General features: G+C 36.8%; 5 protein-coding genes across 15 annotated transcripts in view; 3 read left to right on the top strand and 2 right to left on the bottom strand.

The window, feature by feature from the left end:
• The window catches only part of LOC135162770 (ABC transporter G family member 20), a 30,307-nt gene extending 19,206 nt beyond the window's left edge, over positions 1–11,101 (top strand). For 4 of the 5 annotated variants that reach the window (XM_064121593.1, XM_064121596.1, XM_064121597.1 and 1 more), the window contains 12 exons: positions 2,971–3,213; positions 3,723–4,037; positions 4,405–4,512; positions 5,718–5,811; positions 6,028–6,192; positions 6,444–6,461; positions 6,549–6,566; positions 6,687–6,821; positions 7,243–7,967; positions 8,086–8,351; positions 8,670–8,756; positions 9,012–11,101. In XM_064121593.1, the coding sequence (XP_063977663.1) occupies positions 2,971–3,213; positions 3,723–4,037; positions 4,405–4,512; positions 5,718–5,811; positions 6,028–6,192; positions 6,444–6,461; positions 6,549–6,566; positions 6,687–6,821; positions 7,243–7,967; positions 8,086–8,351; positions 8,670–8,756; positions 9,012–9,226 (2,389 nt within the window). In that variant the 3' untranslated portion in view covers positions 9,227–11,101. The remainder of the gene's footprint in view (positions 1–2,970; positions 3,214–3,722; positions 4,038–4,404; positions 4,513–5,717; positions 5,812–6,027; positions 6,193–6,443; positions 6,462–6,548; positions 6,567–6,686; positions 6,822–7,242; positions 7,968–8,085; positions 8,352–8,669; positions 8,757–9,011) is intronic. The other variant, XM_064121594.1, reaches the window with a different exon arrangement.
• Positions 9,784–13,569, bottom strand: LOC135162774 (retinol-binding protein pinta). Of its 5 annotated transcripts, none has more exons than XM_064121602.1 (7): positions 13,388–13,569; positions 13,217–13,313; positions 12,487–12,685; positions 12,266–12,437; positions 11,874–11,979; positions 11,225–11,597; positions 9,784–10,827 (listed from the first exon to the last, which is right to left on the bottom strand). In XM_064121602.1, exons 3-7 carry the CDS (start codon positions 12,644–12,646, stop codon positions 10,751–10,753), a joined length of 888 nt encoding a protein of 295 aa, XP_063977672.1. In that variant the 5' UTR covers positions 12,647–12,685; positions 13,217–13,313; positions 13,388–13,569; the 3' UTR covers positions 9,784–10,750. The 5 variants fall into 5 exon arrangements, with proteins under 5 accessions (XP_063977672.1, XP_063977676.1, XP_063977674.1 ...); XM_064121606.1 differs by having other exon boundaries at positions 12,266–12,425; positions 13,388–13,560; XM_064121604.1 differs by lacking the exons at positions 13,217–13,313; positions 13,388–13,569 and adding an exon at positions 13,123–13,207.
• Positions 13,570–14,180: 611 nt separating this feature from the next.
• Positions 14,181–19,636, top strand: LOC135162558 (DNA-directed RNA polymerase III subunit RPC1). 2 transcript variants are annotated; one of them, XM_064121176.1, is made up of 7 exons: positions 14,181–14,483; positions 14,714–14,846; positions 14,914–15,029; positions 15,096–15,196; positions 15,386–18,793; positions 18,999–19,199; positions 19,346–19,636. In XM_064121176.1, exons 1-7 carry the CDS (start codon positions 14,468–14,470, stop codon positions 19,553–19,555), a joined length of 4,185 nt encoding a protein of 1,394 aa, XP_063977246.1. In that variant the 5' UTR covers positions 14,181–14,467; the 3' UTR covers positions 19,556–19,636. The 2 variants fall into 2 exon arrangements, with proteins under 2 accessions (XP_063977246.1, XP_063977247.1); XM_064121177.1 differs by lacking the exon at positions 15,096–15,196 and having other exon boundaries at positions 14,914–15,063.
• A 472-nt stretch (positions 19,637–20,108) lies between these two features.
• Positions 20,109–22,118, top strand: LOC135162569 (parkin coregulated gene protein). The gene is made up of 4 exons (XM_064121191.1): positions 20,109–20,375; positions 20,769–21,081; positions 21,414–21,563; positions 21,653–22,118. The coding sequence occupies exons 1-4, from the start codon at positions 20,274–20,276 to the stop codon at positions 21,811–21,813; spliced, it is 726 nt and encodes a 241-aa protein (XP_063977261.1). The 5' UTR covers positions 20,109–20,273; the 3' UTR covers positions 21,814–22,118.
• Positions 21,905–27,122, bottom strand: LOC135162561 (probable glutamine--tRNA ligase). 2 transcript variants are annotated; one of them, XM_064121181.1, is made up of 6 exons: positions 26,986–27,122; positions 26,105–26,436; positions 23,601–25,403; positions 22,880–23,100; positions 22,399–22,591; positions 21,905–22,299 (listed from the first exon to the last, which is right to left on the bottom strand). In XM_064121181.1, the coding sequence occupies exons 2-6, from the start codon at positions 26,213–26,215 to the stop codon at positions 22,249–22,251; spliced, it is 2,379 nt and encodes a 792-aa protein (XP_063977251.1). In that variant the 5' UTR covers positions 26,216–26,436; positions 26,986–27,122; the 3' UTR covers positions 21,905–22,248. The 2 variants fall into 2 exon arrangements, with proteins under 2 accessions (XP_063977251.1, XP_063977252.1); XM_064121182.1 differs by having other exon boundaries at positions 26,944–27,079.
• Positions 27,123–27,571: the final 449 nt, after the last annotated feature.

Genomic DNA, 27,571 nt, shown 5'->3' with positions numbered 1-27,571 from the left:
CTTCATTTTCACAACTATTCCATGACTCACAAATTTTTATAATCCTCCGCCTACTTTCATAAATTTTCGGTAAAATTTTGCAAACTTTTGCAAGTTTCCTGGAAACGTGGGGAAATTAAAAAGAATTTTCCTTCGCGTCAATTTCATCAAGGGCTTTTCAGAATTTTGTGGAGAAACTCGGAAAAATTCAAAGATATCGGGAATAATCCATTCAAGAACCAAATGCCTATTTCATTTTCTACGTCTATTGACATAGAAATTTTTCAGACCCTCGAACAACAAATGGGATATAATATAGTGAAATTTCACATTCAGAAAGTGACAGTTCTAATTTGCCCCATCTGGCTGACTGAGGAATATTGGCACAATTTCAATAACCATGTCATCAAAATATTCAATGCTATGGGCTTAAACTCAATTTTATTTTCTCCTTCATTTTGGAAATTCAAGAGAATTGAATTTTTCATGTTAAATGATTATTAATTACTGCGTGCGGATCTGGAAATTTATACCTTTTAAACCACCCAGCGCACCTCATACCCAGTTTTGAAAACAAAAATTTCACACAGATGTTAATACGAAATTCGTAATACACCCGGATGAGATCTGCGAAGATTCGACCCTGTCCCAGAAAGTGTCCCTCCTCTTGCAAATACCACACTGACGTGGAATTCCATCCTTACGCAAGCCACTGAGCCATCGTTCGTTCTTTAAAACCACTCGGCTCCGTATCTTAAACTTCGATCCTCGAATACCAAACGATATTACGTATAAGAAGTTCCACCGTTGTGCAAATATGAGCCATCGTATTGCTATGTTTATGTAAGCCAAGGAGTTCTCGATCCTATAATCCCCTTGCATCAGTCAAAATAAAATGTCTGCAATGTTCTTTGTTCGGCTAGGATCGATCCACTGGATAAATCACCAGCTTCAGATGACAGGTTCACGAAGTAGATATTTTATAAAAATCACAAACATTTATTTTAAAATATTCATTGAGAAGTGAATATTAAGGCGTTGTTTCTGAAAGATCCTACTCTCTTCACAATTTATCAAATGAATGGAAAAAGAAAGTAGGAACCAATTGAGCCGTCATATTACTCACTAGCTCAGCGTGATTACAATTCTGCTTAATGATTCAAATTAATAATTATTAACTCAAATGAAGTAAAACGTTTAAATTGATTTCTATAACATAAGGGCCGCAAATTGAATAATCGTAAGGAGATGGGGAACTAGTTATTATTATTGTTGTTGTTATTATTATTATTTATTTTTTAAATGGTAGATATAATGTTGAGACTATAATATAATCTGCCTATAATTGTTCTGGCTCTGCCGAAATGAATCTATCTATTCTCTTATTATTTGTGCATGTGTTCTGCCTACTTTGATAATAAACAAATTTGTAAAAATCCTCCCCACAGACAGGAACAATTTGTACCTTGAATTTGTCCAGTGAGTCGAGCACAATCATCAACAACATTTGAAAAAAAAAATGTTCCCATAACACTTTCTTCCGCCCTCTTCCCCCTTTCGCGATTCCCAACATCAACAATTTCCATCTGTTCATCATCACTGAAGGAACAGAATCTTTTATATAACCCGAGAAAGCTTAACAATCGCGGATTTTCTGATTCTCACATTAAATAATCGTCCAATCATGCCAGATAAAGACACCAGAAATTCACGACAAATAAGGCGAGGGAAATGCCTCAAAGCAAGTCATAAAGTACAAAGTGGAAATGAAATTAAAATGAAATAAGAAATTCACAGGCATTCATTGGAATTTTTGCGTGTCTGTCGTGGCGGTATACAATTGCAAATTAAATCCCGTAGATACCCTCATACTCATGACTGTATTGCACAGTTCGAAAAGCATCAGCAGAGACCTGTTGAGATACTGGCTGTTTTGTTACGTAAGGGACCACGGCTTTCTTTTCGCTGACGTTCAGCAGTTTCCATTGGGCAATAACTTCTTCCAGTGAATTATAAACCACACCGTTAAGGTACGGTTTATTTAGTATATTGCGATGAGGGGCGAGCAAATGAAAGGGGTAAAACATATACTGGCACATGATTGTGGACCAATTATGCGTCTAAATTCCTCGAGAAGGGGAGAGGGCGAGTAGCAATGAACAGCAAGTGGTAATTAATTGAGAGAAATAGAAGTGAGGAGGAGGTCATTCTGCTTCGCTGGACATTGCAGAGAAATTCCATTGCTGTTTCAATGGATTCGAGACGAAATTATTTTTCTGCAGTAATGGGACTCGGTGGCGATTTATTGGGGAATTATTTCCGTCATTAGGAAGAGAATGATTAGAATTGAAAAAGAGTTGTTTTTTTTCATCTCTGTCATTTGGGGAAAAACGTAAAATATTTCGCTGGTCATAAGGAGTTCCGATATCTTCTAATTTTTCATGTTTTTTTGTTAATTTCTGCGAAACCATGAAGCAGAGGGATATGAAAAAAATATGCTGTTTTTAGATTTTGTTATTATTCAATGACTCACAAATTTTCATTGTCGTACGTCCACTTTTCTAAATTTTTGCTAAAGGTTTGTAAGTTTTTTCAAAAATTTACTGAGAAAGTTGGAAAATTCTTCCACTCAAGGAGAAATATTCCTGAATGAAAACGAAGGTCCGATAAAAATTACTGTATGCTGCAATCGTTGATTGTGAGGGCTCCAAACATGAACTTCATGTTTCGATTACATGAGGGTTTGAATACATCCTATATTTACCCACTGTGGAAATGAAGAATTAAAACATTGAAATAATAGAATTCTATTTTGATACGAAAGAATATGCGGTCAACAATATATATTTCGTTAAATCTTCTCTATTTTTGTCTCACTTAATGTGTTTACCCAGACATGATGTTCCCTTGTAATTCCCCAAACCCATTTAATGACCAATCTATGGTTAGATAGAATTTACTAATGTGTTCATTTTATTCTTATGTTTCCAGTGACACTCTAGGAGTCGGTACAGCCAACTCCAACTCAATTAGCACAATGCAAAATCCAGAAACCATAATGGAGAACAATATAATAAGTCAGAGCACAGTGTTAGCTACCCCTGGTTTAAACAATGCCGCCTGGAATCGTCAGCAGGCTGTCAGTGTGCGACATGCATTTAAAACATATGGTAGTAGCAAAAATCCAAATCACGTACTACAGAATCTCAGCATGACAGTCGCCAAAGGATCAATGTGAGACCTGAAACATTTTTTTTATGGTAACCTCTTACTAGGAAATAGTGGGTGCAGAGTCACTGCGAAAGTGTGTCAGACGGTGTGAGATATATATCCGCAGTTTCCCCTTTTTTTACTTCCTGTTCTTTACATTAATGTCGAGTGAGAATTGTCAAAGAAGCATCTACTCACATCCAAACCCAATGATAATTTATTTCTGGTCCCCTAACGTAGCTGTACCTGCAGGTCTGTATTTTACCGATCGGACACACTGCTTGTGAATATTTGGAGGATTGATTGGAACTTAGATTCTAATTTTTTAATTTTTTTTATGCTCAGAAATAATGAGTAAATTGAAGGGAAAATTACGATTCCAAATGTTCCTTTAGGGAAGAAAAAATACTAATAATTGAATCTGACAGGTTGTGCCATTACATAAACCATAATAATAACGTATATTAGTGCATGCATAGGCGTGCAGCCTCGAATCAATGACGTATCGATGATGAAAATATTTTGTCATTTAGATACGGTCTTCTCGGTGCTAGCGGCTGCGGAAAAACCACTCTGTTGTCATGTTTGGTGGGACGAAGACGACTCAATTCTGGTGAAATTTGGGTGCTTGGGGGTAAGCCCGGCACCAAGGGCTCTGGAGTCCCTGGGAAAAGGGTAGGGTATATGCCACAGGAAATTGCCCTTTATGGCGAATTTACTATTCGAGAGACCATGATGTATTTTGGATGGATTTTTGGAATGGAGACACCTGAGATCGTCGAGAGGTTGAGGTTTTTATTACAATTTTTGGATCTGCCTTCACAGAACAGAATGGTTAAAAATCTCAGGTAACTAAATCAATTCAATAACAATACCAAACACATTTGTATCACTCACGAACTTGAAAAATTATTCAATTAATCATGACGAGGCGTAAATTGGTCAGCAAAGAACAATTTACTATTTATTCTACAATTTTCCAAAGAATCGAAGATTTTTATGTATCTCGTGGTTTCCAATTAATATAATGAGCTCATTTTATATCACATTTCTCTGAAATTCTAGTCTTTTCGGATTTATTCTAAAATATAATGTCATTAAGAAATTATTCAATTGTATATTTATACATATATTTTCACAAAGGTTATGATTTTGTGATGAAAAATTCCTAAATTTTAAAATTTTATTCAATGTTTCTCCTTATTTATGATTCAGTGGAGGACAACAAAGACGAGTATCCTTTGCTGTGGCCCTCATGCACGATCCAGAGCTTCTCATTCTCGATGAGCCCACCGTTGGTGTGGATCCCCTTCTCAGACAGAGGTATGTACAAAAATAATAGTAGTAATAATTATTGCAATGAGAGTCAAATTTTTGCATTCTACCAGCAATCGCTTAGACTTGAAAATGAATAGGCCTCGGGTAAATGGTTGTCAATCAACATTCGATCTCAACGATACAGCTATTATACTACAGTTCAAAGTACAAGGCAGGTACCAGTGCAGAAATCTTTGCAAAAACGGGAGAAAAAAACATTCTCAAGCGAATAACTCGTGAATAATTTATGATTGATATATGTTGTTCCTCGAATTAACTTAACAAGCTCGCCGAGAGCGATGACTATTCGCTTCCAAAAGAGATGACATTATCGAAAAAATCATGACATCACTTATTTTCAGATATAATTATAATACATCTTACATATAAACGTTTTTATAGATAACCTTTGCATTTACAGAATTTTCCTCAAAGAGCTTTTTTTTTGTTGTCCAATCAAAAAATATATATTTTTAGATGAAAGAAGAAATATTTTATTCTAGCGAATATGAGTCGACGTAAAATTATTCAATAAAATTGAATAAATTTAATATTCATTCAAAATTTATCGCTCTCCAACTTTTCAGACTTTAAACTGAAATGTCAATGCAAGTACAATCACTTCCGGCTCCATCATAACATGTTATTAAACACCCGACACATTTTAACAATAGTCAAGTGATTGTGCAATCTTGGAAATTACTTTATCGTGTATTCCAGAATGGAACTTATATTTGAAGAGGAATGCCTTGAGCACTTACAACTCGTAACTTAGTGCAATTCAATTAATAAAGTTGTAATGAATTTTTGGTGTTGAGTTGAATATACATAGTTGAGGCCAACAATCTTTTATATGCCATTAAATATGTTTATGGCGATAAATTACTAATTTTCATTTGTCTGAAGAATTACTGACATTTCAGAATTGATATCAAATTTTTATAAATAATTTTACAACGCGCCACACTTTACAAGTGTTTACAACTGGAAGCCAATGAAAGACCTGTTTTCTTTTCTATCAATTTTGTTAACACTCTGCTGGTCGCGCGAATATTACGAACGTCTACACCGAAAATGAGAAAATCGCCGAAGCTGCGCTCATAGCGCGACCAACGGCCTGTTAAAGGCGAAGTTTTTAATCAGTTTTCTTTTAAATAAAAAATTCTGTTCATTACTCTGACTTTATACTTTGTTTAATTATTTCATTTCAGTATCTGGAATCATTTGGTACAAATTACGAAGGACGGAAACAAAACTGTCATCATTACAACTCATTATATCGAGGAAGCGAGACAAGCGCATACGGTAGCCAATTATTACATACACCATTGCTATCCAATTGAAAAATGTACAGCAATTCTCATGTCCGTTTTTTTCACGTCTATTCTCTTTCTCTATTGAGTTAAACTTGATAAAGATAAATAGATAAAAATTAATGTTTGTCTTTGCAATTGCTTGTGCGTTGCTCTAAAAAAATGGGTCCGTTGTGATTAATTTATCGAATCCCGCTCGGTTATGCAGATTGGACTCATGAGAAGTGGAAGATTACTTGCCGAGGAGTCACCTAGGGCACTTCTGACGATGTATAATTGTCCATCTCTTGAGGAAGTGTTCTTGAAATTGTCAAGGAAACAGACTAATAATCAACCTAATACAGAGTTCAATATTTCGAATAATATTAGTTTGGTAAGTTTTTTTATTGTTGTTATTCTCCAAAGTTTTCCATTCATCACACAATGATCGAGCTAATATTTAATGAACACTAGGCGTTCTTTCAATAAATTTCCATGAATGAGCAATAAAATATTATCGTCTCATTTGTTTGACGTGATGTCGAAGTTTTAGAAATTAATTTTAAAATCAATTTTGAAAATCATCATCATCACCATTACGTGAATAAAGTTCGACTTTTAATAGATGAATTATTGATTTTGAAGCCAAACCAAGAAACCGAGGTAATTAATCGTTTTTACGATAAACATAAAAATAAAACTAGGTGATTAATTAATTAATTAATGTTTAAACTAATTGCGGCTTTGAAGTCCGCGCCGGAGAACGAGGTAATAAATTATTTGAATAAATTCACATTGAGAGAGAGCATTGACTAATTAATATTTAACGCAATCGTTGATATAACTCGAAGAATTTTCATTAATTTTACGTAATTGATTATATAATAGGCATCATTGAACTGGGGAAAGAAGGACGAGCCGGTTTACGTTACAGAAGAGTCTGGCGTTGTCGGCCTCAACTTCCATCAGAGCAAAGAAGTCCTCATCCATGACACAACAAATGGTATTGGCAGTCATTATGACGTAAGTTCAAATGTTACAAAAATTATGTACTTTAAAAAGCCAATGTTGACATACAAAGGAAATGTAACTCACTTAACGTAGCTCTACCCTCAGGTCGGTATTCTACCGGCCGGATACGTTGATTTTGAATACGTTCAATTGCCAAATTTTCCAATTAATGCATGATTGATTGCATCTAAATTAAATTTGGAAAACTATTGATATTTTTTTAAACATTACCTTCTTATAACCAAAGAATATAACTTGTTTCCCATTGGTTTCTGGGCTTCTAAGGAAAATTAAAAATTGTGAATAATCAACAACTTCAAAAGTTGCGTTCGAAAGTTAAAATCGTAAAAAACTGAGATTTCTCACATTGAGCCCTTTCCGTCTTGAAATGTTATCACAGTAATATTGACTATTTCATTTTCTCTTCCGGTAGTTGAATGGCAAGCCGCTCCCAGGAGTCAGAGAGACCGCGACAGTCGAGTGCGATGACTGCAACTTTCCGGGATGTCTCGCTGATATCACTAGCACAGGAAAAATAAAGGCACTCCTTCAAAAGAACTTCCTCAGAATGTGGAGGAATGTAGGGGTGATGTTATTCATATTCGCTTTACCAGTAATGCAAGTCATTCTCTTCTGTCTGGCTATCGGAAGAGATCCAACTGGTTTAAAACTCGCAATAGTCAATCATGAGATGGATTGGGATACAAAGTATTGTCCAGTGTACTCAAATTGTAGTTTCACCCATCTTAGCTGTCGATATCTCAATTTTTTGGACGGTGAAACAATGGAAACCGAGTATTTCCGGACAAAAGATGAGGCTCTGAATGCAGTGGAGAGAGGAAGGGCGTGGGGAACTCTCTATTTTACAGAAAATTTTACGGACGCTTTGTCCGCTAGAATGATTTTAGGAAGAGATGCCGATGAGGAAACGTTAGAACAGAGTGAAATCAAGGTTTGGCTCGATATGTCCAACCAACAGATCGGTCTAATGTTGGCTAGAGATTTGCAGTATAGCTACAGAGATTTTGCCAAGGATCTTTTAGGTGCTTGTGAACAAAATACTGCACTTGCTGATGTGCCGATACAGTTTTTGAAGCCCATCTATGGCTCTAATGATCCTAGCTTCACAGACTTCGTTGCGCCTGGTGTTATTCTAACGTAAGTAGGCTATTTTCAATAGATTTCGAGATCTTCATCAAAGATGAATGTTATCGAGGAAAAGTAATATTATTTGCTGATAACTGAAAATGTGATTAATGCAACTTTGGTATTTCAGAATCGTGTTCTTCTTAGCCGTTGCTCTCACCTCTTCTGCTCTGATCATTGAACGAATGGAGGGTTTACTGGACAGAAGTTGGGTGGCAGGTGTTTCGCCAGGAGAAATTCTCTTCTCCCACGTAATTACCCAATTTATTGTCATGTGCGGTCAGACAGCTCTGGTGCTCATCTTTATGATTCTGGTCTTTGGGGTCCAGTGCAATGGTGACATCGGTTGGGTCATTCTGCTCACTATTCTCCAGGGCCTTTGCGGCATGTGCTTCGGTAATAATCCCTCTCTTTCATATTAAATTATTACACCTATAAAGTTCAGCAAAAAACGGATGAAAAAAACGACATTAGACCTTTCATTATTGCCATTAAATTCAGAAGCCAAATGCAGTTTTTTTATACATTCACGGAATTTTGCTGAAACATTATGGATTTTTTTGTAGACGCAGAGGGAATCGTTCCACTGAGAAACAAAAAAGTGCAATTGCCTGAAGTGCAAAAGTCCCTTGTGCAAAGTCCCCATGAAATGAAATTCGTGGCTGTTCGTAAAAATGATGGCATAAATTAATTTCTTTGTCTTTTTCGTTGCAGGATTTGTCATATCTGCTATCTGCGAACTCGAGAGGAATGCCATTCAGCTCGCTTTGGGGAGCTTTTATCCTACACTTTTGCTTAGCGGTATGCAAAAAATCATTTGTTCATTTAATGCAGAACTTTATCAATACGACTTCTTATCAGTCGTCATTTTTTATAATTATTGACTTTGAAGAAATAGTAATTAGCAGGCTGCAAAAATATGCAAAGACATTGAGAAATTAGACGATTTCCAAACTACCTCCTTAATCTAGTCCTACATATTTGGTAGAGAAAGAAATTAAGAGTACCAAAAATAGGAATGATATTAGGGAACCAATTAATTGAATAATCTTTCAGGTGTCATCTGGCCAGTGGAAGGGATGCCCACGGCCCTCCGCTATATTTCCCAAGGTCTTCCCCTAACAATGGCAACAACCTCCCTCCGATCGATGCTCACTCGGGGTTGGACCATAAACGAACCAGATGTATACAATGGTTTTATATCGACCATTATCTGGATCGCTGTGTTTCTAACGATAAGCATGCTGGTTTTAAAGTTTAAACGAGGATAACGATAAAGCCCGAATCCCACAGGACCATCATTGTCCATGTACAGAATTTATTTTTAATATAAAAAAACTAAGAAAAAGAAAAATACGGGCAAATTGGAGACTCAAATTGAGGAGTGTAAATCCTCAATGAAACATTCCTCAGGCGAAATCAGGGAATTTCGTAATTTTATGTAATGACAGTTGGTGCTTCAAGTTGAAGAGTCAAGGATGATTTTTGAACGTCTCTTGTGGTCGCTAGTTAATTTCAAACTCAATATTCATTACCAATATAATAATAATGGATCACGTTGTTAAAAGTTAATTTTGTGGGAACAATTAATGACAAACATTGTCAGTTATCATTATTATCATTTGGTAGATTGAACTGATTGAGTTTATAATATCTCAAAAATGTACAGAAGACTCTGGGATTTTGTAATGAATTTTTAATTTCATTCGACGTTCATTGTAGCAATTGCTCAGATGAAATTTTCGATTCGGAAATTATTCTTGTGAGATTTTTGTTGTATATGTCATTCATTATTTGGGGAACTAGTGCATATGAATTGAGATTCCTCTTTCATTCATTGGGACATTTTTTAATGATTGAAATTGATATTTCTTCGAGTATCCCGTGTAATATCCAAATTATCGGTGTTTATTTCTCGAGAATTTTCATGTTGCACGAGATAAATTGGGCTTAACTCAGTTATAAACTGGTAAAGAAGATCAAGTCAAGCCTTATCATCGTGTCAAGTTAGAGATGGAGGATAAAATCTGTTTCATGAGGTAGAATAATTTCTACTAGGAAACACACTGCAGAATGGTCTCTTTCACTCTACATCTTATTTAAATTTTCACAGAAATTCAAAATTTATTTTGTCAATATTTGGATAATCGTAGAATGAACAAAGATCGTTTGGCAAAATTTGAATTCCACCTGTTTTCGCTCAGAAATCTGCAATCGTTGTTAATTTATCAATTATTTCAAGAATAGCTGGCTTTAGAGTAAAACGTTTTAAAAGTTTTCATTAAAACAAGGAAAATTTATTAATGGAAAACGTCTGTCGATAACGTCTGTTCCTCTAGCAGTTCCTTGTTAACGAGGCATTTTCATAATTATGCAAATATGTTGCATGAAATTGAATCGTTTTATTAATTCACTAATGGATTAAGTTTTAAGTGGGAAGTTTATTGCTCAGGACAATTGGTCCGTGACTCGGTTGATCCTTTGTTATTATTTTTCATGATTTTTTCAGTACTCGTGGTGTAATTCTTCACAAAAGATATAAAAGAGAACTGTAATTAGTATTTTTTTTATAATTATAAGATAGGCGTTAGGTGGTAGCTTAGGACAATTCTACTTGCCCATGACTTAAATGTACGTTTATTTAAATTGTAGTGATGATTGAAGATTATATGGGAACATGTTTTGAAATGATTGAATTGAAAATATTGAGATATATTTGAAAAAGCACCGTTGTGATTCTTGTATAAATTTTCATTTGAAATATATTGCGTGCAGAGATACGAGAGATTAATGGTTCATGGAGAGATTAGACGGTATTGTGCTTCGGATTCAAGCCAAGAAATATTTTCTTCAATTTTGGCCTTCCAGTAATCTGAAAAGAATTAGAAAAATATTTGTAATTTCAAAAAAAAAACTCTCTTGGATGAAAGAGAATGAAGACAAATGAAGAACAAAAACCATTTTTAAGGTTGAATTTTTTTAACAAAATTATCGTAGAATTCAATCGGGCTAAAGCAATAATTTTAATGTGAAATTTTCCCACATTCCTGAAAATATTACTGTGTTAGTACTTAAATTTCACTAATTGTACCATGTGTAAATGAGCGAATGCGCCAATTCTGTGTATATAAACAATTTTCTCCATATTGTTCATTGCCTTCTATTTATTTGACTGAAAAATAAGTCAGCATGACGAAAAATCAGTGCAACAAGAGTTCACCACTTGCGATTTCTAAAAATTAATTCTGTAATGATTGAAAAACAATTACCTATCAAATCCTGGAGAAGTCCAGCAGTACCCCCATACTCCAGTGGCAATATTCTCTGCGGAACTTTTGTCTTGAAAAACTCTTCGGAAGTTCCTTTATGCACAACAGTCCTGGACTTCAATTTCTTTGTCATAAAAGATTTAAAAATATTGAGCACAAAATTAACGTAGACGGGAGCATTAATGAAATCCAGAGACTGAATACGGAGGGGGTAGCAACCTTGCCAGGCATGAACCAGACGTTGAACAACCCCAGGGGTCATTTGAAGCCCATGATCCAAGGTCACCCCGGTCATATCGAAAATCGCAGATATTCCATAGATTGATGCCGAAACGTGGTCTTTCAGAGCCACATCCAGAATCATCAAGCTTGCCTACAACATTTAAAGTAAGAAAATTACTTGTTGTCACCATTGTACATATTGTTAACAATTTCGGAAAAAATATTCGGCTCTATTAGATAGAAAATATACTAAAATACCAAAAACATGAGCTCAATCCGATATATTTTTTCAAAAACAATTTATGCACGTCTTTTTTAGTATTGTGGTCATTAAAAACCAAGACTCGGTCCAAGAAAATTCCACAAGAAAATGACCGTCTTAGTGTTGACGTATTATTTTCTGAGTAATATTTCCATTTTGTTTAACCTTTAGAACGCTTGATATGGAATGTTGAGCAGGATTGTGAATGCATACTCGGAGGATAACGACAATTCTCCCTTGATCGTCAACTCCCTGCAGAGGCAGGAAAATCCTAAAAATAAGTGGAATTAATAGTCATTGAATTATTCGGTTGCGGCATGGGGAAAAAATTTCGAGCGAAAACGGCAAAATGATTTCATTTGGATAACTCTGGACCAACTGACATGCCAGTACCGAAATTTATCCCCACTTATATTGTATTTGTCGTGAAAAATGCCTGCAGGGCAAAGGAAAAACTTTGGTATCGGCACGTGAACCCTTTAGGTCCAGCAAAATCGATTGCCATGTAGTCCCCTCTAAAAATCGTCGAATAATTATTAATGAATAAATTAATTTACCCCATTTTGAACATGTCCTGGAGTTCGGGTATCATTGGATCTCTATTTGCAAACCACTCCGGCAAAATAGTCCGCTGCGCATAATAGTTGTACATTTTTTCCTTCGCTCTCGCAACATCGAATTTGCAGACCCGCAAGAACCTCCGAATCGTGAAATCATCTACAATCCCATCTGACTAGAGATTCATATTCGCAAGCAATAATTTAAAAATTCTATTCACCTATCGGAGCGCAGAGATTGTCATGTTTTTCAATCCACTCTCGCATTTCTTGAACTTTGGCAGGTCCATCGTCGCGTTCATTCAGAACATTCGCCGCATACTGTTGTTGTTCATCCGTCAGTGGATAACAATTCGCATCGCCCATATCCGAGTTCATCATATAGAAAAATTATTTCACAATTATGAAAAATATCTATTCCTGAAAAATATGAAGAAATATATCAGAAAGCGAAGAACAACTTTCATCACTGTATTAATTCCATCATTTCAACGATCTAGAATTTTTGAAACTGATGATCGCGAATTGATTATTTCTTATCACTTCTCTTTCAAATAATCACTAAAACAACAAATTTTACACTCAAACGTTGCTTCTTCACAAGAAAAAAAGAGTCAATTACTTCAATATATCAGTAATGACTGATAGTAAGAGAAAATCCCGAAGAACTTCTGGTGCGAAAGGCTTTCACTTTGTCGAGAAATGTATTACAATTCTGTTCACATAAAACTGTTCTCCTGACTAATCACAAAATGATAATAAAATATAATATTCTTATGGTTGAACTCGCAAAAAAATTTCGTTAAAAATAACAAAAAATAAGTTAATTTATTAATTTTGTAATTATTATATTTTACGTGTCTTCTTTGATCACTTCACCGCGGAGATACAACAGACGGGTTTACGTTTCCTCGTATCAACTGCTGTGAGATTCAATAAAACTGTACTTACGAAGTTTCCAGCAGCAGAATGTCGTTATTGCTGGTCAACGTACACTGATTATGCTACATATACTTTCCTCGCGCGCATATCCCATCATCATAACTCCCTACAAAATGCAGATTAGATTATTCTTTTAATTCACTTGACTGCGATGAAGAGTGTATAATATATTTTTCTAACTTGATTGGACTGGTTTTCATTGTTGAATAAGACCCCGGACGTTTGACCCTAGCGATTACTCTTAATCCACCTTAATTATTCAATCAATTAGGTTCAAATTCGTGGGAATTGATTGAGATTGGAATTGACGGCCTTCGCGATGATGCATTTGTGCGGAATACTGTGAGCTGTCATATCAGTCTACACATTCGCTGAAATTCAGTCTCCCGTTGATGAGTTGATTACAATCGGGAGATATTAACGGCGGCATTCGTTCAGTTCGACTGTTGGTTAATTGGGAATTTATACCGCAGTAATAAACAAATTTCGTAGATTTAACGAAATATATCTGGTTGGATGCCGATTCTTGCGTATTAAAATTGAATTCTATTGTTTTAACTTTTTAATTCTTCCTTTTCACAATAGGTTCCCAATAAAACATAGATAATTAAATATTGCGATGAAGAAGGGTCATTATGTCATTAAAGTGTATTTTAAAAAATAAGAAAATGAAGGAAAATTAAGTAAATCAAAAGCAAGAATTATTCCTAGATGTTGTTTCTTTACTTTTCCCTACGCCACGATCTCCTCGTCCAGTTGCTCCTTTTCCTGAATTAATGAACTATTTTAAAATGCAAAATCGATAAATATTCTCTTCTGTTAACTACTTTTGTAAAAAATTGCTCCACTCTACTGCGATTTGAGCGCTTGGCGCCTCAACGGTGGGGACGATGCGCGCGCATGAGAGGAAGGTGGTATACAGCGCCACGCACGACGCTCTGAGGTACTTGTCCTCTGTGATAATCGGCGAACAGCGGAGTTTCAGAAGTAATGCCTTAGGTATCCTAGTGAGTCGCATGTGGTCGCATGGTCATCGAGAGGTCTATTGATGATCACGTTGGATCACCCATGGAACGTAGTTTTTAATTTTGATTATTTAATTTATACTAGTGAAAGTTAATGTTTAGGGGAAGATCATAAACTTCTATGATGAAGCCAAACGCTACACCAACGTTCATCAATCGGAAAGTTTCGTAGCAATTGACTTGTTGCTGATTCTAACCTCAATAAACATGGTGAAAGAACAATACCGGGCAACTGATGTTGCTCGAAAAATGTACGTATTATCATTATTTCATAAAAACAAATAAAGAAAAAATGACGATGAAAAAATTTTTGTGTTATTGGGTAAGGATGATTGATCCCATCTGCGATGCAATTAGTAGAAATTAATTTATTATCTAGTACTAGATTGGAATAATCCTCTTCCCTATAATAAGCGAGGATTCAATCCTCTCCTGTCCTTTTTAAAAATTCTCTTAATTAATGAAATTTTTGGGCATTCAGTTCCCATGTATCATTTGGCGTGGACAGTCGTCACAACATTGAACGGCAGGCTCATATTCATGTTGTGGCAAAGCCACTGTACACTCAGGATAATCATACACCCCTTCCTTATGGAGTTCTCGACAAACGGATGGTAAGTACATATCGTCAGTGATAATTATTCAGCTTTGACGATCTAATGTTCATGGTATTCATTTTAGGGTACATGCTCGAACGCATCACCCTGTGGAACCTGTGGGAAGAACCTCAGCGAATGTATTGGACACTTTGGATACATTGATCTTGAATTACCAGTCTTTCATGTTGGGTATTTCAGGTCCATCATTGGAATTTTGCAAACAATTTGCAAGGTACTGATTCTTAACAATCTACTAAATTCTAGATTCAACCAATATCGATAATGAAATTCAGTTACGAAGGATTAAACCGAAAAACCGGACGGGACTAATTATTTTTCCAGTCAACTTCAGATGTTTGTTACGGGTAATCGTCGAGTCATTTGACAGTAAATTCTCATTTCTCTTAATTACGGAAACAGAAAATTGTCTGAATAAAATTTCGTGCCAGACATAATTAGCATATTTCCCTGAAACTTTTTATGTATAAAACGTTTCCAGCAATGGAGTTAACTCGACCATTTTAATATGCTCATTCTGGAATCCATAATTTCAGAAATGCTCTCACGTGATGTTACCGGAAAAGGACAAAAAGCTTTATTTGAATCGCGTGTTGAATCCCAACCTGGGATACTTGAACCGCAAGGCTCTACGAAAAGTAATTCTCGATAAAACAAAAAAGGTGACAATCTGCCCCAACTGCAAAGACTTGAACGGAATGGTTAAAAAAGCCGGATTGCTGAAAATCGTGCACGAGAAGTACCGCTCAAAAAAGAAGACTGACCCAATCGTCGAACAAAAACTAGCTGAATACTCCAACGTGACGAAAGACAACAAAGAGGTGGAATCAATTCTTCAAGCTGGCCTAGTAAATGTCCTGAATCCTCTCGAGGTTCAAGGTATCTTTGAACGCATCCCCTTGAACGACATTCCACTTCTCCTGATGAACCCTAACTGCGGCCTTCCTAAGGATTTGATCCTCACTCGAATCCCAGTTCCTCCCATCTGTATTCGTCCCAGTGTCGTCTCTGACTTGAAAGCAGGAACCAATGAGGATAACCTCACGATGAAGCTCTCAGAAATTATCTTCATCAATAATGTGATTCAAAAACATAGACAAAGTGGTACTAAAGTGCAAATGTACAACGAGGACTGGGAATTTTTACAGCTCCATTGCGCCCTTTATATCAATAGCGAAATGTCGGGAATTCCCATAAACATGCAGCCAAAAAAATCTCCAGGAAGAGGTCTAGTACAACGGTTGAAAGGCAAACAAGGAAGATTCAGAGGAAATTTATCCGGGAAACGAGTGGACTTTTCATCTAGAACTGTCATCTCACCAGATCCAAACCTGAGAATTGAACAGGTTGGAGTGCCAATTCACGTAGCCAAAATATTGACTTTCCCCGAACGAGTGAATCCCTCGAATATAGAATTGATGAGAAAATTGGTACAGAATGGGCCCGACGTTCATCCCGGTGCTAATTTTGTTCAGCAAGGGCGAACACAATTTAAAAAATTCCTTCGATACGGAAATCGTGAAAAGATCGCCCAGGATTTGCAATTCGGTGATATTATCGAGCGCCATCTCCGAGACGATGATATCGTGCTTTTTAATCGTCAACCGTCTCTCCATAAATTATCCATCATGGCACATAAAGCAAAAGTATTGGAGCATCGAACATTTCGTTTTAATGAATGCGTTTGTACACCCTACAACGCCGATTTCGACGGTGATGAAATGAATCTTCACCTTCCTCAGACTGAAGAAGCTCGAGCTGAAGCTCTAGTTCTCATGGGGAATAAATCAAATCTCGTGACGCCCAGAAATGGTGAATTACTCATCGCTGCAACTCAAGACTTTATCACTGGGGGTTACTTATTAACCCAAAAGGACACTTTTCTCAACAAATCACAAGCTTGTCAACTAGCTTCATGTCTTCTCGCAGGTCCAGATTCTTCCATGAACATTGATCTTCCTCTTCCAGCCATTATGAAGCCCCAGCAGCTCTGGACAGGAAAGCAGATCTTCAGTTTAATTTTACGACCAAATGCCTCATGTCCAATTCTTGCTAACCTCAAAACCAAAGGAAGGGCTTACACTCACGATGAAGAACTCTGTATGAATGATTCTTACGTGATTATCAGGAATTCTGAGCTTCTTGCTGGAGCAATGGACAAGTCAACCCTAGGATCTGGAGCAAAACAGAACATCTTTTACGTTCTTCTGAGAGACTGGGGAGAGGATGCATCGACTATTGCAATGTGGCGATTAGCAAGAATAGCAAGTTATTTCTTGATGAACCGAGGATTTTCCATTGGAATCGGTGATGTGACACCAGGGCAAGGATTACTTCGAGCTAAATACGAATTGCTGAGTGCTGGATATGGTAAGTGCACTCAATACATTGAACAAATGGAGGATGGACGTCTGCCTTGTCAGCCGGGTTTATCGGCAGAGGAGAGTCTCGAGGCGGTAATACTCAAGGAATTATCAGTAATCAGAGATCACGCTGGTAAGGCTTGCCTGAAAGAGCTTCACTACAGCAACTCGCCACTAGTGATGGCGTTATCAGGAAGTAAAGGATCATTCATCAATATCTCACAGATGATCGCCTGTGTAGGCCAACAAGCCATCAGTGGACATCGTGTACCAAATGGGTTTGAAGATCGTACCCTGCCTCATTTTGAAAGACATTCAAAGGTTCCTGCAGCCAAGGGATTCGTCGAGAATTCGTTTTACTCTGGACTTACTCCGACTGAATTTTTCTTTCATACAATTGGAGGCCGAGAGGGATTGGTTGACACAGCTGTCAAGACCGCCGAAACTGGTTACATGCAGCGTAGATTGGTGAAGAGTCTGGAGGATCTTTGTTTGCATTACGATATGACTGTTAGAAACTCCACTGGAGATATTGTACAGATTATTTACGGAGGAGATGCTCTGGATCCAACTTACATGGAGGGAAAGGACTGTCCTGTTGATTATAGACGTGTTCTTGATCATGTTCGAGCAAAATCGCCGTGCAAGGATGAGGATTCACTCGATGGTCCTAGTGTTGTTAAAGCAACTGTTCAGTTATTGAGCACTGAAGAGTTCTCCTGTCTGTCTGAAGAGTTTAAAAACGAATTGACTATGTTTCTGAAGGGGGTTTCGCGAACCATCACAAGGTTAAGGATGAATTACAATCCGAAAATCAAGGTTAATCAACAACTGGAGAGGCTGACCGTGTCACAGTTGGTAGAATTCACTCACACATGCAAAGAAAAATTTATGAGGGCGAAGATTGAGCCAGGAACTGCAGTTGGTGCACTGGCAGCCCAGAGTATTGGAGAACCTGGAACTCAAATGACCCTCAAGACTTTTCACTTTGCTGGAGTTGCGAGTATGAATATTACTCAGGGAGTACCGAGAATTAAGGAAATTATCAATGCTAATCATAAGATCAGTACTCCCATCATTACCGCTGCATTGGAGAACGATAGTGATGCTGAATTTGCGAGAAGAGTAAAGGGGAGAATCGAGAAGACAATGCTGGGGGAAGTAACGGAGTATATAGAAGAGGTTTATCTACCTGATGATTGTTTTCTACTTGTTAAATTGGATGTCGATAGGATTAAGTTGCTGAAGCTGGAGGTTGATGCAAATTCTATTCGATACGCGCTCTGTACCTCGAAGCTGAAACTCAATCCTAAACATGTTAATGTTAGAGGGGAATCTATACTGACGATTAATCCGAGTAGTCAGAAGCACAGCCTGAATCATGCGCTAATGTTGTTGAAGGAGGCTGTGCCCAATGTTGTTATTAAGGGTTTGCCTACTGTCGCTAGAGCCGTTATTCATAATGATGATTCGAGTGGGAGGACGGAGTATAAAGTTTTTGTGGAAGGGGATAACATGAGGGAAGTGATGGCTACCAGGGGTGTGCTCGGATCTAAAACTACTTCGAATAACACTATTGAGGTGAGTCTTACAATTTTTTTGAAAATATTATGACTTTCCGCAAATGTCTTTGGTTTGAAAGCTCAATATACCGTATGTTTTAAATTGTTTTATACATGTCAATATGTAGATTCTGGTTAATTTCCTTCAATCTACATGATTGTTTTTCCAATATTGGTGGAGACACTGACAGACAGGTACTTATTGATTCTGTGTGTTCATTCAGGTTTTCAAGACCTTAGGAATTGAGGCAGCTCGTGCCACTATTATGTCTGAAATTAAAAAAGTGATGGAGGGCCATGGAATGAGTATTGATCGTCGTCATTCAATGCTTGTTGCTGATCTTATGACCAGCCGGGGAGAAGTTCTTGGAATTACAAGGCAGGGCCTTGCAAAAATGAAGGAATCTATCCTCAACTTAGCCTCGGTGAGTACAAGACTTTCGTTTTTATTCAACAATAATTTTCAGAAGAAATGTAGGTAAAGTGTTCATTGATAATTTTTCGAAAATATCGAAAAGTTCTCGTCCGCAAATACTTATTCATTATTTGGATTTATTTGTTTTCGTTTTAGTTCGAAAAAACCGCTGATCATTTATTCGATGCCGCGTATTATGGCCAAACAGACGCAATATGCGGTGTCTCGGAATCCATCATCATGGGAATTCCCGTTCCAGTGGGAACAGGAATATTTAAGCTACTCCACAAATCAGAAAGAAGCGAGTTGAAGAAACATAAACTAATATTCGATGATCCTCAGTTTCACACTAGTGTAACCACGTAGCGTTAATTGAATGTTAGAAATTTGTTGATTAATTGATTGAATTACTGAAGCTGTGTAATATATAAAATATTTTATACCAAATCATGCAGAGAATGAATTTTTGTACCTTTTTTATTTATCAATATATATTATATTTCAAGAAGAACGGAAAGAAAATCGAAAAATAGTATAGATATTCGAGGAAGGCGGTGGCAATCTAACTTAATTATATTTCTCGACCAAGGTAGCCCAATTACATTAATACAAATTTAATGTAATGTAATTTCCCAATTCAGGGGGAATAATGCACATTTGAATGCTGGGGCAAAATGAACATTTATTGAAAATGGTCCCGATCTTATTTTTTTTTATTTTTTACATTTTTCGAAAAATATAAATAAATCAAGCAAAGATTCGGTCAGTAATGGATTCATATACCATCAAATAGCACTCCATCATCTCGCTAGGAAAACACAGGATGACATCACGTGAAATTGGGAATATGGAAAACGGTTGCTATGGTTCTCATAACTGTTTGACCTAAATATTTGTGGTTAGTTTCGCTGCCCTGGAATCAGGGAGGAAACTTTCTTTCTCGGTTTAAATGATTCGTTGACACATTCAATTAGCTATTCTTAGAGCTTTTTTCTCAAATTTCTCGTATTTTTTTTCTTTATTTGTCTCCTAATTTCGTGTACAATAAAAATAAATAAATTATTCATTGTTGTGGAGAAGAACGATGGTAAATCAGCGAGAGTTCTGGGCTGAAATTCATAAGAATAATCCGAAATACAAGAGGAAGCCGAGAATTGTACCTGCATTTACCATTCAAGCACTGCAGGTGAGGAAAGTACTCAATGAAATAGCTAAAGTGAAGTAGCCAGATATGACCTACTCCACTCTCTACTACTTTTTCAAACAATATCATGTGCATATATTGGTAAATCAAGAATATTCTCGTCTCGTGTCTAGTAAAATTGACTTGGAAATAGTATCTCCCATTCAGAAGAGAAAAAAATTTCACCAAAAACGTTGTTTTTGTTCCAAAGCCAGAGAATTTACTAATAATTATGTGATTTATTAAATTAATTTTAGGTGAATCGATTTATTCACAATTATTTTGTCTTAGCCCCAAACTTCTTCCCAAAACTCTTTTATTCGAAGAAGTCAGTGCATAAATCATTATGGCTGTAGTGGTAAGAAAAAATAATTAATAATTTTGACGTACTATTAGGAAAATACTGTTGTCGCCAAACCACCAAAGGTTGGTCTCTACAAACCAGTGCCACCAAAGCCCTCAAACTTTCGAAAGTTCTACGAAAGAGGAGTTTTCCCAATTTCAATGGAGAAGGAGGGATCACCGATAACATGGAAAGTTAATATTCAGGAATTGGACTTTAGACATTATTTGCCAATGTTTTTTGATGGACTCACTGAGACTGAGCACCCTTACAAGGTTCTGGTTGAACAAGGAATCTCGGATATGCTAGAACACGGAGGACCGAAGATATTGCCAGTTGTCTCGCAGTTGATTATTCCAATAAAAAGTTGGTAATGATACTACCGTACCATTCGGAGTCCTGAACCATATTATGCAATGATTATCAAGGAAGCTCTATTCTGGGACATGAATGCATGTCTGATGATAGCATTAAAAATACAAATGTAGCGACGTGAATAACACGCGAATTCTGAATAGATTCAATAATGTTTGACTTTTTGTTAATGAGTTTTGCTATGTTCGAATATTCTGCTTCTCGGTCGTTTATCATCAAGCAAATCATTTTCCACTGAAATTGCATAATTACTAATTATTAATTTTCTTAATATTGTCAGTGTTCGGTGATTTTTGTTTACTGATAACATTTATTTCATATAGACGCATTGAATACTAAAATACCTGAGATCATTTGCACAACGATGAGAGTACTTCAACAACTTGTTCGATCTGCTGATTGCGTTGGTGAATGTCTCGTTCCATATTTTCGACAAATATTACCCATACTGAATCTTTTGAAGGATCGAAATGGTAATTTACGATGAAAAATATCTAGAAATCCCTTAACAATTGAATTTGTTTTCAACGCAATAATTCTTCCATCGGTGAACATTTTTCAGTAAATCTTGGAGAGGGAATTGATTATTCCCAGCAAAAAGGTGAAAATCCAGCAGATCTCATCCAAGAAACTTTGGAAGTTCTTGAGAAATATGGAGGGGAAGATGCCTTCATCAACATTAAATATATGATACCAACCTACGAATCCTGTATGATGAATTAAATATGCTCGTACTCCATAGAAATTACGATTAAATTTCAATCTTCTCGAGACACTTGATACAGAATAATTCTCCGTAAGAAGAGTTAAAAAATCTGTTGCATAACAAAGGGTTTATTAAGGTAATTACAATACATTGTACTGACGAGCGACATACAAGTCAATGATGACTGGTCGAAGTGGAAACTTTCAATTACTTGACAAATATGAGATAGAACTAAATTTGTTAAGACACTTTCGTCTTAAATTATAGTTCCACACGGAGTTATCTCCCAATATGTTATCAAAGAGTTCAGAAAATAGCAAAAGTGATATTATGGATTGAGTAATAATAAAATTTTTCATCTCGACCGCTCTGTCACCAGGTCACTTGCAGCTGTATCAATAAATTCGAACACTTTCTAGTAATTTTCAGTTAGAAATCGCCGAGGACATTGATTACGCCTTTCCAGCATCTTCTTTTAACGTAACTGTCCTGTTGAACACCAACTGGAACACGACACACAAATGAAACGAATTATTAATTAATGGAGAATGAAGATTTATGGAAAGACAATGGAAGAGATTGAACTGTAATGTGAATATTACCATTCCTGGCTTGGTATCAGGATCGACAGAGAAGAATCCAATCCGTTCGAACTGAAACTGGGTGAATGGCTTGGCGATTGCTTCTAGGCCTCTGTCAACGTATCCCACAACCTGTTTCTTACTTTCTGGGTTGATATCACTGAGGAACCCGTTGGGAACCTCGTTCGTATCCTCAGGATTTTTGTGATTGAATCTGAAATGAAAAGGAACCATTTACATGAAATTTTAGATTCCTCCCATAATTTTGAGCAATTGAGCAAAAAAATTTAACAGTGGAGGAATGGAGAACATAAGCTCGATCAATTACCAATTATTACAAATTGTAGTGCAAAGTTCGAAGCAATTACGGGATACAAAAATGAAGGCTTAAATATATTTTCTAGGGAAAATAAAATTCTCATCAGAAAAATTGCTTCCTCTACTAATTTAGTAAATATTTTAAAATATTTGTAATTGTCTTCTCGAAAATTCAAAAACTTACAGTCGTTCGTAGAGGCGAATCGATGCGAGTTTAGGCTTAGCGACCCAATGAATGAACGCCTTAGGCTTATTTTTATCGGTAAGTGGCTCTTGCTTAACAATGAGACCAGTCATTTTTCCACTCTCGTCTCTCTCAATTCTTTGGAAGGTCAGAACGATACCGGCGTACTTGAGGCCGACAGACTGTTTCGGAGTTAAACGACGAAAACCTTTCTCATCTTCCTGTAATGATAGGATTAATTAACCTATAAATATAGTAAATTAATGACTCGTTAGTAATTTTTCACATTTTAACATTTTTATGAAACTTTCAAAGTTAAATCTCAGTGTAATAAATTTTAATTGTATTTGAAATAAATACAACAATATTAAGAATATAACTCTTTAACAATTCAATAGCATTTACAATGAAACATCTACTGTAGTCCACTGAAAAAAAAGCGGAAACAAAATTAAAAACCCAACTTACATTTCTCGAAGTTGAAAGTATATTGTAATGTTCTATTTGCAAAAAGAAACTTATGGAGATCGATCGAATTCTTGCAAGAAAATAAAATCTTCAAGTACTTTAAAATACAAAATTGGGAATTGATAACCAAGTGGTAATTTATAAACAATTTTGATGCTTCCATTCACAAAATCTAAGATACTTCTCACTCTTTTCATCCAACCCTATCCAAAAATTCCTCAAAAACCACCTCCAGCTTACAACAAAAAATTACCTCCTTGAAATCAGACGCCTCAATATAAATAATCTCATCAAACTCCACGTGATGCTGTCCTCTCTCCACTTCAATGGGAAAATCAGGCACATCAAAACCCTTGGCCGCCTGTTCCTGTCCCTGGAAATTTTCTATGGTGACCTTGACGGGCTCAAGCACAACCATATGTCTACTAGCATGTACATTCAGTACATCCCTGACAGCAGCCTCCAACACCATGGGATCAACCACAGCTTGAGCACCAGTCACTCCCATTTGCGCGCAGAAATTATTAATAGCTTCTGGTGGAAAACCTCTTCTTCTCAATGCAGTTAACGTAAACAGTCTAGGATCATCCCAATCACTGACAATTCCTTCATCAATTAATTTTGCAATTTTCCTCTTTGATACCACAGTATAACTAACATTTAATCGTCCATACTCCCACTGGACCGGACAATAGAGTTCTAATACATTACAGAGCCAGTAATAAGAGCTCCTCCTCGTCTGGAACTCCTTGGTGCAGAGTGAATGTGTAATATTCTCGATACTATCGCAAAGGCAATGTGTAAAATCATAGGTTGGATAAATGCACCATTTGTCACCAGTTCTGTGATGGGGTGAATATTTTATTCGATAAGCCACTGGATCCTGTTTACCCTCTTCAAGTGTACATTTCATCCTGAGAGTTGCCTCACCCTCTTCCAATAATCCATTTTTCATGTCCTCGAATAACTGAAGACTCTCGGATATTGCTCGCTCTCGCCAGGGAGAAGGTGGAGGATTGAATCCCTTCATCTCTTCACTTTTCTGATGACACACATAGGCATGTCCCGTTGAAATTAATTTCACCGCCCACTCGTAGAGCTGTTGAAAATTGTCGGAGGAATGAGTGATTTTCGCGGGATTGTACCCCAACCATTCGACCATCTCTCGAATTCCAATAAAGAATTTTTCCTCTTCCTTCTCAGGATTTGTGTCATCGTATCGAAGATAGCACAGGCCGTTGTTAGCCGCTGCGTATCCGAAGTTGATGTTGATGGCTTTGGCATGACCGATGTGAAGGATTCCATTGGGCTCTGGAGGAAATCGAGTAATTACCGAGCCTTTAGTAGCTTTCAAGTGTTCCTGGAGGAGTCTGTGGGTGTGTGGTGTCACTATATACCCCTCGGTCTTGTAATTTTCACCGGGCTTATGGAACTGAAGTTTCGACATCACTTCGGCGATTGTTTTTGCTGAGTCCTTCGATGTTTCCTCGGAGCTTTTATCATTTTTTAAATTTTGAGTAGTTCCACTTTCTTTTGAAATCTTCTCGATTTTATTTGAATTTTCTTTGATACTCTTGTCAGATTTCGATTTTTGTTTTTGGGGTTTAACTGGTGCAAGATCGGCCTCTGTTTTAGGACCCAGGATATCAAGTATCTGAAGATCGACTTCGTTTTTTATTGCTTTCCCATCAGCCCACTTGAGAATAGTACGGACTTCTTGCATCAAAGGACCTGCGTTAAATTTGTAACGCTTGGCCTTTATTTCCTCGAGATTTTTTTTTATCAGGGTCTCCACTGAGGCCTCTATTTGATCCGGGGTAATGGAAACCCCGACGCCGCAAGCAGCCTCCAGATCTGGGATATTGAGAGGGGTATTGATAGTATCGAGGAGGTGAGCAAGAGCAGCATCGACGCGCTGGATAGTGTCGAGCTTTTTTTGAGAGATGTACAGAGAGACTAGGGGAAGTTGATCTAGAATCTGCGGCTTGATCTTAGATGCGAGGTGGTACAGGAGGGTACCAACTTCTGGAGAAATCTCGCCATCAGTTTCCTTCGCCTGGGAACGACAAAAGTAGGCGTTACATATTACCTGTAAATGCTTTTAAGGCATACATTACGAGAGAAGCGGGATATTAGATGTTATGCACATATTTTTTTATGAAAAGATACTTTTTTTTATTTGTTTCAGAAACTCTGGGAGTGTGGTCGGTATCCATTGGTAAGGAATTAGAAGAATGGCTTGTAGCTTTGATCTTGAACACAAAGAATGCTCAGCAGTGAAAATCACGAAAATACGTGAAATCAAATCTCAATCAAATCGATTTATTATTCATGATTTTATAGTACTTTTAATTGATATTTTCGTAGTTTTGAAGCTAAATTCAGGGTCACAGATGTTTTCAGATTTCTCTCTCACAATGAAACAATTTACCAGAAGATTTCGAATATACCAAGAAATTATTATAAATTTATTTCACGATCCCTTCAATTTCTCCCGAAGAAATGAGATTCTTATTGAACCGAACATTTATTTTCTCTTTGTAGATTCTTTACAATTGAAATGACAAAAGTTGTTACATCAGATAATAATCAACAATTTCCTTATTGTTCGTCATTCAAGGAAGCATTCCAAAAATATCCTTCTTTGGAATATCCCAGTGGAAAATCTCTTCCAGTGACCGAGGAACATCTTCCTCTCAAAAGAAATTAGACTAAACAATACGAATAGATTTTTCAATTCTGAAATGTGACGTTTACCTTGGTGATTGCAATTTTTAAATTCCTGGTCACCTGTGCATTCTTCAGTGTTTCCTTCGCTTTCTGCTCACTGAGTCCAATGGAAACCAACAACTGAACGTCGTCGTCCATTTTGCACACTCTTATTTCAATAAGAAATGATTACAATATGTTATAAATCCTCGCACCGCCTTCTTTGAATTGCCCCGTTCACCTCTCAACTTGTACAATAAATTTCCACACCGGATCTGAACGATGTAGAGGTTATCTTATTCGCCGGGAGTCCACCGTCACCCACGTTCTCTTTATGCTGATGATATACACGTCTGCGCACGCATCCAATTTAAAGAACTCTAGAACAAAAATGCCTTAGTCAGGAAATTCTTCGGTATCATTGATGCAATTATCAAACAAATGAGTGATTCTGTGACGAAAAATTTCACAAAAACCTTTTGGAGATTATAGGCATGTCCACAAAAATTATCACTTGATAATTCAGTGGTGAAGTGGTAAAATGAGGTAAGTCACTTCTCAGTCTTGATCAGTTTTTGATAAATATCTTGAAATCTAGAGGAGACAGCAAAATTTTTATAGGAAACTTTTTTGTGAAGAAAATCGTAAGCTACAGGAAATATCATGACATAAATTGTTCTTTCTCTATTAGATTCGGAAATATTGCTCAAAAACTCGATTCAGATAAATCAATCTCTCTCGTTTTCCCACTTCACTACCAAATTCATTCTGAATAAAAGTGTTCTCAGCTCAGGTTATATAAATGTATTATCCATCAAATTTATGCAATAATTTTTCATCTTGTCAATACAATAGAAATTGTTCTAGATAAATCTTTCGTTACTCACGATCCAGAGAGACTAAACGAAAACTGACTACTAAAGACGTACTTTCAAAACTGTCCCCAACAATTAAACTTGCCGCTCAAAAGGGTTTCCCTTCGCTCCCTTGACCGCATCTCTGGTCGCCATTTTTATTTTTCCATGAAGTCGGGTCGTCTTATAAAAAAATGGAATTAATTGTGTAATTTTTCAGGAAAAACTTATGAGAGATTCAATCGCTAATCTCAACCCATGTTCACCACTACATTCATTGGTGCACTGGTGCGGGTGGTGGGGTGTCTATCGTGTCTGTCGAGAAAGGGCCAGGAGGGGCGCTCAGTTCTCAACTATTTCCAAGGTGTTGGGTAGTGTTAAGATGATATTGGACATTGTTGTACTCCCAAGTGAAAGTGAATCCTTCATCTAGCAACCACTGAAAAAATTGTAAAAATCAACTAGAACAAATCACATGATTGGAATTTCATTGAACGAATTACCAGGAGCTTAGATGGTCGGTGATAACCTCAGAAGATCCGCAATTCCATTAAGAGTTCTCATATAACCTATTAAATCTCGCCTTTTTCGGACTGATGCCACTGGTGCTATTGCTGTTGGTTAGTGCCATTGTAGAACAGATTTCAAGTGAAGGGCCTGC

Source organism: Diachasmimorpha longicaudata, chromosome 5 (assembly GCF_034640455.1).
Source record: "Diachasmimorpha longicaudata isolate KC_UGA_2023 chromosome 5, iyDiaLong2, whole genome shotgun sequence".
Taxonomy (NCBI): Eukaryota; Metazoa; Arthropoda; class Insecta; order Hymenoptera; family Braconidae; genus Diachasmimorpha; species Diachasmimorpha longicaudata.
This window is presented reverse-complemented; position numbering and strand designations above follow the sequence as displayed.

Bases quoted from the DNA above. Each gene is read 5' to 3' on its own strand.
- LOC135162774 (XM_064121602.1), bottom strand. From the start codon at position 12,646: ATGATGAACTCGGATATGGGCGATGCGAATTGTTATCCACTGACGGAT. The intron at 11,980-12,265 runs GTAAATTAATTT...ACTTATTTTTAG, and splicing joins CAGGACATGTTCAAAATGGG to GATTTTCCTGCCTCTGCAGG. The intron at 10,828-11,224 runs GTAATTGTTTTT...AATTCTTTTCAG, and splicing joins ACTTCTCCAGGATTTGATAG to ATTACTGGAAGGCCAAAATT.
- LOC135162558 (XM_064121176.1), top strand. The intron at 14,847-14,913 runs GTAAGTACATAT...TATTCATTTTAG, and splicing joins GAGTTCTCGACAAACGGATG to GGTACATGCTCGAACGCATC. The intron at 18,794-18,998 runs GTGAGTCTTACA...GTGTTCATTCAG, and splicing joins CTTCGAATAACACTATTGAG to GTTTTCAAGACCTTAGGAAT.
- LOC135162569 (XM_064121191.1), top strand. From the start codon at position 20,274: ATGGTAAATCAGCGAGAGTTCTGGGCTGAAATTCATAAGAATAATCCG. The intron at 20,376-20,768 runs GTGAGGAAAGTA...ACGTACTATTAG, and splicing joins TTACCATTCAAGCACTGCAG to GAAAATACTGTTGTCGCCAA. The intron at 21,564-21,652 runs GTAATTTACGAT...AACATTTTTCAG, and splicing joins TCTTTTGAAGGATCGAAATG to TAAATCTTGGAGAGGGAATT.
- LOC135162561 (XM_064121181.1), bottom strand. From the start codon at position 26,215: ATGGACGACGACGTTCAGTTGTTGGTTTCCATTGGACTCAGTGAGCAG. The intron at 25,404-26,104 runs GTAAACGTCACA...TGTCGTTCCCAG, and splicing joins TAAAAATTGCAATCACCAAG to GCGAAGGAAACTGATGGCGA. The intron at 23,101-23,600 runs GTAATTTTTTGT...CTATCATTACAG, and splicing joins AGGCGTCTGATTTCAAGGAG to GAAGATGAGAAAGGTTTTCG.